The sequence below is a fragment of the Macrosteles quadrilineatus genome, unplaced genomic scaffold (assembly GCF_028750875.1).
Source record: "Macrosteles quadrilineatus isolate MER2022 unplaced genomic scaffold, UCM_ALF_1.0 Scaffold_5__1_contigs__length_97177068, whole genome shotgun sequence".
NCBI classification, from domain to species: domain Eukaryota; kingdom Metazoa; phylum Arthropoda; class Insecta; order Hemiptera; family Cicadellidae; genus Macrosteles; species Macrosteles quadrilineatus.
In genome coordinates, this window is record NW_026542598.1 from 28,063,454 (window position 1) to 28,073,905 (window position 10,452).

The window sequence follows — 10,452 nt, forward strand, 5'->3', positions numbered from 1 at the left end:
TGGAATGGAGGGAAACAGGTCCATGACGTAGGAAATTGTGTAGGATGTAGATGTGTGGATTTATGTATCTCCAATACTACGGTGCTTTCAGAGTGAACTAATGATTTTCCCCGAGCAAAGCTCGGTCCCCAGGTACTATAATCAAATGACGACACTAGCTTGAGGTTCGTGACGTATGAAGAGGTCAAGGAAGTAGTAAAGGTGAACAGTCTGGAGTGTGGAAACTGTTTATGACGATTAGATTAGGGTATCTGCAATCCTAAAATGCTATGGGAAGGGAGGAAAACAGGTCCGCGACGTAGAAAGTGGTGAAGGAAGTAGTCAAGGCGAGTAGTCCGGAGTGCGGGAACTGTTTATGACGATTAGATTAAGGTATCTGCAATCTGTAAGTGCAATGGGAAGGGAGGGAAACAGGTCCGCGACGTAGGAAGTGGTGAAGGAAGTAGTCAAGGCGAGCTGTCCGGAGTGTTGGAACTATTATGACGATTAGATAAGGGTATGGGCAATCAAAAATGCTATGGGAAAGGGAGGGAAACAGGCCCGTGACGTAGGAAGTGGTGAAGGAAGTAGTCAAAGCGAGCTGTCCGGAGTGTGGGAACTGTTTATGATGATAAGATAAGGGTATCTGCAATCCTAAAATGCTATGGGAAGGGAGGAAAAATGGTCCGCGATGTGGGAAGTGGCGAAGGAAGTAGTAAAGGCGAGCTGTTCGGAGTGTGGGATCTGTTTATGACGATTAGATTCAGGTATCTGCAATCTTAAAATGCTATGGGAAGAGAGGGAAACAGATCCGCGACGTAGGAACAGGTGAAAGAAGTAGTAAGGTGAGCAGTGTGGAGTGTGGGAACTGGAAACCGTTTGTAGCAGTTCGATTAATGTAACTGCAATGCTGAAATGCTATGAGAAGGGATGGAAGCATGCCCAAGACATAGGAAATTGTGAAAGAAGTAGTAAAGTCTAGCAGTACGGACAGTGGGGATGTTTGTTGCAATTAGATTAACGTATCTAAAATACTAAAATGCTATGGAAAGCGATGAATACAGGTCCACGACGTAAGTGGTGAAGGAAGTAGTAAAGGCTGGCAGTGCAGAGTGGGGAACCGTTTGAGCAGATGGATAAGTGAATTTGTAATACTTAAATGCTATGAGAAAGGAAGGAAACAGGCCAATGACGTAGTAAATGGTGAAGGAAGTAGTAAGGTTAACAGCGCAGAGTGTGGGAACTGTCTTTGGCAATTACATTAATGTATCTGCAATCCTAAAATGCTATGGGAAGAGAGGGAAACAGGTCCACGACGTAGGGTGTGGTGAAGGAAGTAGTAAATGTGAGCAGTGTTGAGTTTGAGAATGGATTAATGTATCTGCAATGCTAAAATGCTACGGGAAGAGACTGTAGACTGTAATATGTTAAAAATGATTACGAAGCACAAATCGATACATATTTTCGATACATGCAATCGTTTACAATCGAAATTTACAACTGAGTTGACAACAGCTGATTTTTACTCCATAGAGGCTAAAAACGATTTTTACTCCCTAAATATTAAAAATGCTACTTTAGACCCGCAGCGCATTCATGAAAAAATACTGTTTTTACTGCAGTAAGACAAAAACAATATAATATGAAACCTTGATGACTCCGCTCAAATTTGTGGATGCCTCTGCGAACGCCACCTAGTTTTATCCCAAATGATATTAACTTAAGCTGTATCCTATTCTGCTTTTACATTATATTTTAATAAGCAGCGGAAGACCACGATCAAAAGCGGTCCAGAGTTTGGATGATCTTTCTTATCAACTGACCTCTGTTCCGGTGCTGATAAGAACGTCAATGTAGGCCGAGAGATAGCCTCTCACATGGTGTCCTGTACTGGATGTGAATGAAAAACAATGTAAAGTCTATTACATTAGCTCTTGAATTTGGGTCTTTTCAAAATGAGAAAGAATACTTGTCTTGTTTAACGATTTAAATTTCTAAATACAGTAGTTTAAACTCTTTAGCTAATTTCCTAGATGAATAAGCTATTGCCGTAGTTCGCATGGTTGCTGGACTCGGCACCGATTTGCTTTTACGTTTGGATCTCCCCAGATGCTAAAAACACCGTTCGTAGTCATATAGGGATTTAAAATATGTAGGCTATATATATACGTGTATTTATAGTCCGTTAGCACAATGACTCGAGTAAAATGATCCGATTTAGATTATTTTTGGACAAACGTTAGAATATATTATTTGGACTAAATTTAGAAAATTTCTTTTTTACTGAGCAATTAAAAATTTACTAAACAATCGACTTTATGACCCTCCTTGAAGCAAAAACCTTCGTACTCGTTAAACCTAGTTTTATTTAAAATAGGGAATAGATTTGATATTTTAAGAAATAAAATAAATAAAATAAAAAATAAATAAAGAAATAATAAAAAAATAAAATAATAAATAAAAGAAATAAATAAAATAAAAATTTTTTATATAGGTTCAATCACACAAATGGGAATTCGCTTAGTCTGCAGGTTTGGTGTGGAGGTGGTATTGTATTCATATTTTGTTTTGTTTTTGCTAAGGATATCAGCTATTGTTTTCATTTTTTGGATAGTGTTTATATGTAATACTGTTAATAAAGTATTGCTATTTTTGATTTTTTTAGGATTACAAGCAAGCTGAGTTTTAATGTCTCCGCAAACCTTAACATGTCGGTTATATACAAAGAGTGGTTGCTATATAAATGGAACGCATTAATGTCTGCGAATACTGATAGTATGAATTAAATTATGAAGTCACGAACTATTTGACGAGTACCTTAATAAAATTGTGAGTAAAAAATACAATTCTAGTTTCTAAAGATTCGAATTATTTGTACAATCAGTTTTTGGTTGGATTAACCATTGTACTTAGGAATTGTATTTATCTCAATCTCAATTCATTCTCTTTCACTTCATTTAATAGGAATCGCGTAAATATATTTTTGTACTCGCACTACCGCATGTGTTTTTGTACTTGCACTTCTGGAGACAGTTTTCCACTGTTTTGAGCTAGTTAAGTAGAGTAACAATTAATTGTTCATTTTCATAATTTTTTTATTTTGTTGATCAGTTTTTAGAAATTATCTCTTGAGTTTACTCTATGTTTTGAGTACAGCTGCTATATTTTGCTTCCCTAATTAACACCGCGAAAATCAAAGGGGTAACAACCGGGTGAACAAGAATCTGTCAAGAACATAGTAAGACATCGACGACGTATGGGGGAGCAGACAGGTTGATTTGTTTCTGTACAAAAACTCTGTTCTAGGAACCACCCTTTGTGGCATTTGTTCCGAACAATAGCCTCAGAACACGCGGCCAAAGAAAGACATCGGCGGACAAAGGATCTCTGGACAAATGAGAAAAAGACAATCCTGAGACGATGCTTTCTATTGGTCAATCATGAGCTTGACTGGAGAGCGATCGGGGTCATTGGTACCTTATAGATAAGGAGCCTAGTTAGGGAAGATACAGTGAAATTGGTCATTGGTCTTTGGTCATAGATAAGGAGCCTAGTTAGGGAAGAAGGAAGATGCAGTGAAATTGGTCATTGGTCATAGATAAGGAGTCTAGTTAGGGAAGAAGCAAGATGCAGTGAAATTGGTCATTGGTCATTGGTCATAGATAAGGAGCCTACTCAGGGAAGATACAGTGAAATTGGTTGGTTGTCACGCTGTTTGTAAGAACCAAACCATTTTTATATTTTGGTTATTATGCATGTATATTTTTTGTGTTCTGCTAATTTTGTTAAGAATAAACATAGCAAAAGCCGTGACCACAAAAAATGAAGGATGTTCGAATACAGCCAATTAGAAGAAATGTATACCTCATGTAGTTGTAAATCTCACCAACTGTACCATACATATTCCAATCTTCATTTCCGATCATCTTTTTAGTTTAATTATACAGTGGCCTGACAGTGGATGCATAATTTCTCTCCTATATCCACAGTCATTTGGGGGGTTTGGACCTTTGGACTTTGGACTACTTTCCTTAAAGCTCTTTCGTTGAACACTAAAAACTAATGTTTTGCCTATTGGGAAGTTCTCTGCTAAAGCAAAAAGTTCTTTACTTCTTATTACAAATGTTTTATTTTTAACCAATGTTAAATTAAGTTAAAAGTTTGGAACGGCTTTCACATTTTTTTTTTCGGGCACAAAGCCCTCGATTAGTGTGGAATTTTAAGTTATTAAAATACTGATGATAAAATGCATTTACACTTAAGTTCTTGGAAATACACTGTTCAATTATTTGTAATGACAAAGAGTGCAGTAGATAAAATACCCTAGCATATTATTACAAAACTTATTCGTTCGTCACTTTTTTCAATAATGATCTGCGAATAATGAGGACTCGTTCAAATTAACTGAACTGATTGAGATTGTTAAATTAAACAACTTCCTTCGTTGTTCTAGAGACACGTGCAATTTCTGATCGTTATGTTCTTCCTGATCTTGTACCAGGAAAATGCAGGTCATTCAGCAAACCCTTACAAATTTTTATGTAAAACTGTTAATGTAAAAGAATGACAACCATGGAGAATATAAATTGAGGTTTAGCTTTTGCTGGGGGATTTCGCAAGTAGGCTAGATTAGAATATGTATCTCCTGCCCTACTTTTCTCATCCATCAGTTTAACATTTTATGAATAGTTTGTGGATAGAATATTGATGTAGATCAGAAAACAATCCGTGAGATTGATTTTCATATTGTGTCGTAGTAATTAATGTTCATTTCGCTCGTCACTTGAACAAGATTATAGTGAAAATAAAGTGACCTAAACTAAGTAGTTTTCTCAAATCAGTTAGTCGTTTCATATCAACGAATCATTCCCACGTATGAACTAAAAAAAATATTACTTCACTACGAGCACTAAATATTCTAAACAACACAATTATCAAAATTAAGTGACACAAAGTTTGTCAAATTTCACTCTGGAAGGCATCCAATGAACAAAACCCCAAAGGCTTGAAACAACTCAGTAAACATGTACCGAGAACGAATTCTTCCACGGATCATCGATTTGTCGAAGACTAATGAAACTGCACAGTAAACATACACTCGCTTCGTAAATAGCATCCAATAGACACAAAGAATTTGAAGTGCAAAATAAACCCGCACCAAGTTCTACAATTTTCATTTTAGAGACCATCCACTAGACAGACTGACGATGTTGTGACATCCTACTCAAATAAACAGGCCCTAAGCTTGAAAACTCCAATTTGGAGACCGTTGGACAACGATCATGAACTTTTAAGAACACTGAAAACAGGAACCAAGTTTTGTAAGTTTCACTAGGTAGCACATCTATTGGACGTAAAAATAATGACCAGGTTTGACAAGAGCCACTGCAAAGACAACACCATTGATTAAACACCGAGGACTTATAACTATACAGTCAAATGTGCCCAAGTTCCAGATTGATTCAAAGAGATTATTCATTGGGCAAACACGCCTTTGAACTTAAAGAAACACCAAGTCTGAATAATTCCGCCGTAGAGACCATCCTAAGACAAAGACCCTCCACAGGGGCACATCTGGCGACCAAGCTTTTACTCAAGGAGGCGTTTGTTTTTGTGAACGACTGAGTAGACCAGGGTCGAGATCATATTGGGTTTCAGGGTCACAGGGTTCGACTTACGTACATGACATATCGCTATTGCTCCGTCTCATCTCCGAGCATTGAGCAGTAAACTCACCGGTTCGGGCTTCACGTATCCTGACCGGTTTTGGGTCTGATGTTTACTGGGCAATCACAACTTTATATAACTTTCTAACCCGTGCCCACTGGATTGTAAGTCGCCGGGTGAAATTGTGACGTTGTTACGAGTGATACATGTATTTTGAACGTATAGTGTGATAAATAATTTTCTAAAGATTTTGTGTAGATATAATAAGTTCTTGAAAAATAGCTTGTACGATTGATCCATCAAATTAGGTTTAAGAAAAAAATAAGTAAGTTACTACTAATGAGCTAAACATGTTTGAAAATCTTTTCTCATATCGACTAACACATTGTTTTCTGTTTCAATGTTTAGCATACGCAATGGTTTATAAGGGTATCTCAGTAAGAGTAGAAGATTTTTATGGCATTTGATTTTAACTTGTCAGATCAGTTGTATGTGGGATGACCACCCAATATTTCTTGTCACACCCAAATTGTAGACTATCTAATAGTTTCAGAGATGTGTATAGAGATTTTAATTTGCCAAATAACAATTTCCACGTTGGAATTATTGTAGATGTAAGCATCAATAAATAAGATGGTCCATGGAACAAGAAAAAACCCCAGCGGAACTGAATTAATTCAATATTAAACGAACTATAAGGTAAAGCAATTTTCGAGCACTGACTCTTGTGTTCTGCCCCAATTCACCAAACCACATCTCTTACTGAGAAGATTGCTATATACGAAATGTAAGTTAGACCTACTTTGTCCTAGTTGCAGCTATTGTGGAAACTATAACTACTCCTCAGGTCGGCGTCGAGGTTAGTAGAAAGAGAGGGCAAAGGTTGTCAAGTTCAAGAGATAATCTGCAAGTGTAAACTACTCGTGAGGCTACCACCGTCACGTAGTTGTGTTGTGGTCTTAAACCTCTCACACCCCAGACAGTTACAAGACTCGCAGTTCTCGGCTCTGCTGACATCAGTTCTGTACTACCACCGTCACGTAGTTGTGTTGTGGTCTTAAACCTCTCACACCCCAGACAGCTACAAGACTCGCAGTTCTCGGCTCTGCTGACATCAGTTCTGTACTACCACCGTCACGTAGTTGTGTTGTGGTCTTAAACCTCTCACACCCCAGACAGCTACAAGACCCGCAGTTCTCGGCTCTGCTGACATCAGTTCTGTACTACCACCGTCACGTAGTTGTGTTGTGGTCTTAAACCTCTCACACCCCAGACAGCTACAAGACTCGCAGTTCTCGGCTCTGCTGACATCAGTTCTGTACTACCACCGTCACTTAGCTGGTTGTTGTGGTCCCTCTCACACCCCAGACAGCTACAAGACCCGCAGTTCTTGGCTCTGCTGACATCAGTTCTGTACTACCACCGTCACGCAGTTCTGTTGTTGTGGTCTTAAACACCTCACACCCCAGACTGCTACAAGACTCGCAGTTCTCGGCTCTGCTGACATCAGTTCTGTACTTCCACCGTCACGTAGTTGTGTTGTTGTGGTCTTAAACCTCTCACACCTCAGACAGCTACAAGACTCGCAGTTCACCGTCACGTAGTTGTGTTTTTGTGGTCTTAAACCTCTCACACCCCAGACAGTTACAAGACTCGCAGTTCTCGGCTCTGCTGACATCAGTTCTGTACTACCACCGTCACGTAGTTATGTTGTTGTGGTATTAAACCTCTCAACACCCCAGACAGCTACAAGACTCGCAGTTCTCGGCTCTGCTGACATCAGTTCTGTACTACCACCGTCACGTAGTTATGTTGTGGTATTAAACCTCTCTCACCCCAGACAGCTACAAGACTCGCAGTTCTCGGCTCTGCTGACATCAGTTCTGTACTACCACCGTCACGTAGCTGTGTTGTTGTGGTCTTAAACCTCTCTCACCCCAGACAGCTACAAGACTCGCAGTTCTCGGCTCTGCTGACATCAGTTCTGTACTACCACCGTCACGTAGTTATGTTGTTGTGGTATTAAACCTCTCACACCCCAGACAGCTACAAGACTCGCAGTTCTCGGCTCTGCTGACATCAGTTCTGTACTACCACCGTCACGTATTTGTGTTGTGGTCTTAAACCTCTCACACCCCAGACAGCTACAAGACTCGCAGTTCTCGGCTCTGCTGACATCAGTTCTGTACTACCACCGTCACGTAGTTGTGTTGTGGTCTTAAACCTCTCACACCCCAGACAGCTACAAGACTCGCAGTTCTCGGCTCTGCTGACATCAGTGCTGTACTACCACCGTCACGTTGTTGTGTTGTTGTGGTCAGAAACCTCTCACACCCCAGACAGCTACAAGACTCGCAGCTCTCGGCCCTGCTGACATCAGTTCTGTACTACTATCGTCACGTAGTTGTGTTGTGGTCTTAAACCTAGCACACCCCAGACAGCTACAAGACTCGCAGTTCTCGGCTCTGCTGACATCAGTTCTGTACTACCATCGTCACGTAGTTGTGTTGTGGTCTTAAACCTCTCACACCCAAGACAGCTACAAGACTCGCAGTTCCCGGCTCTGCTGACATCAGTTCTGTACTACCACCGTCACGTATTTATGTTGTGGTCTTAAACCTCTCACACCCCAGGTACCACCACCGTCACGTAGTTATGATGTGGTCTTAAACCTCCCACACCCCAGACAGCTACAAGACTCGCAGTTCTAGGCTCTGCTGACATCAGTTCTGTACTACCACCGTCACGTAGTTATGTTGTGGTCTTAAACCTCTCACACCCCAGACAGCTACAAGACTCGCAGTTCTCGGCTCTGCTGACATCAGTTCTGTACTACCACCGTCACGTAGTTATGTTGTTGTGGTATTAAACCTCTCACACCCCAGACAGCTACAAGACTCGCAGTTCTCGGCTCTGCTGACATCAGTTCTGTCCTACTCAGCCACCTCGTTGCGTCGTGATTTGCATTTTAATCCTCGAATTCCCTATTCCGCATATTAGCTTATTCAGGTCGAGTTAGAGTGGTTATCAAATATCCAATTATAGTGGATCCTTTATGGAGTTCTTTCCTACATCACGAACATAAAAACTCGCACGTTTCTTGTTAGTAGAAATATTGAATTAGATTAGGCCTAAATTTTCTTGCGTATGAACTTATTGATATAAAATCCAGTTATTAACAGTATTTGACTTTGGATAGTTTTGCTTGAACCTTTTACAATTATCCTTTTAATCAAGGACAATTAACGTCAACAAATAAATTAAATGATAAAAATGTTCAAAGACTTCGTGTGTAGGCTAATACCTTTTAATCAATAGGGTACATAGGTAAAATCTGTATTCTTGTAGAGCATAGATTTTCTATTGCCGTGGCTACCTTTTAAGCCTACGTGCATTTGCTATTACAAAAATAGTGACTTTACCGGTAATGAATTAATAACTGTATATGAACGCTGTTACGTGGGTCTACTAGTTACCTTAGTCAGGTAATCATCTTGTGATACTGAGTATTGTTTACATAACTTTAACTAGCTCACAATTATTATGAAGATTTATGGGATCCACACTCCCAAATATTGTTATTTCTGATGACCAACAAATCCCAATAAAAATGTAGCAAAAATATAGATGGAATGACATAAAATACTGACGGTAAAATCTCAACATTCAAAGTGAAAGAGTCCCTTATTATTTATGGTTATTTTATTAAGGAAAAATACTTAGTTTACGTCTTTGAATGTTTCTTTTTCATCAAAAGATAGCACCATTGACTATTAGATGTTGATTAATCAAAGGTCTGCTGAATAATGTAAATAGCCCCTGTGAGACAAGGCGAAGTCCATTGGCGTTGTTCCTTTTTACTAACATCCACAGACCACTAAAAACACACTCACCTTTACAAAATACAAAAACATTACCTATCTAAATACAACAATGGTTTCCGTAAAAATTAATTTCAATGCATTGATGGAAATGTTAATTTTTAAACATTTGTAACTTGGGAACCGTTAATTCTGGGCAATTCTTGTTTAAAATGCATAAAAAATTGGTTTGAAAACTAGTTTTCGTGATAAGCCTACAGTATTTTATAAAAAATTTTCTACTTCCACTTTAGGGCTCTAAAATTGTATGAAATACTTTTATCACCTTGCTAGTAACAAAAGTTAAATAATATTATTAAACCGGGTCATTTTTCGATAATTTTTGTCTACTTTTGACTCACCTGAGGCACTCCGGTTTGGTTGTAACAGTCGAAGGAGGCTTGGGCCTGTAGCGCGTACTCCTCATGATGCACTTCATACGCGGTCGCCAACACCACGCACCACAACACATACGCGGCACACCACATCTCGGTCCTCGTACGCGGCCACCGGCACACTGACTACACTACCACACTACCACTACACGAGCAGTGTGAATGACTCCCCTCCACCACGCCAAGGCTTACTACGACCATTCATACCTCTGATACTAGGACTGCTGACGAGACATTGGCACGTCTTTGCTCAAGGTTCATTTTTTGGTAGCTCATAATATAGGATACCATGAATGTATGCTTGTTTGCTTGCACAAAGATTTCGAAAACGGCTCTGTCGATCCTTCAAATGTTATTTATTTCTGGCTGGTTTCATAATGTTAATAATTTGTAATAACGTGTTTCATGCTGTTAAAACTGCCAACGAAAATCTAATTATGTAAACAAATTTAATTGAAACTCAAAAAAATCTTCAGTGAGCCTGAAATAAGAACAAAAATTGTAAACATCAACAAAATAAAATAAATTAAGATAACAGCTGACTATAAAAA

At 39.1% G+C, this 10,452-nt stretch overlaps 1 protein-coding gene across 1 annotated transcript in view; it reads right to left on the bottom strand.

Annotated features, from left to right (window-relative positions):
- The window catches only part of LOC128994077 (laminin subunit gamma-1-like), a 211,878-nt gene extending 201,851 nt beyond the window's left edge, over positions 1 to 10,027 (bottom strand). The window contains exon 1 of the mRNA XM_054418314.1: positions 9,869 to 10,027. Within this exon, the coding sequence (XP_054274289.1) occupies positions 9,869 to 9,994 (126 nt within the window). The 5' untranslated portion in view covers positions 9,995 to 10,027. The remainder of the gene's footprint in view (positions 1 to 9,868) is intronic.
- Between the last annotated feature and the right edge of the window lie 425 nt (positions 10,028 to 10,452).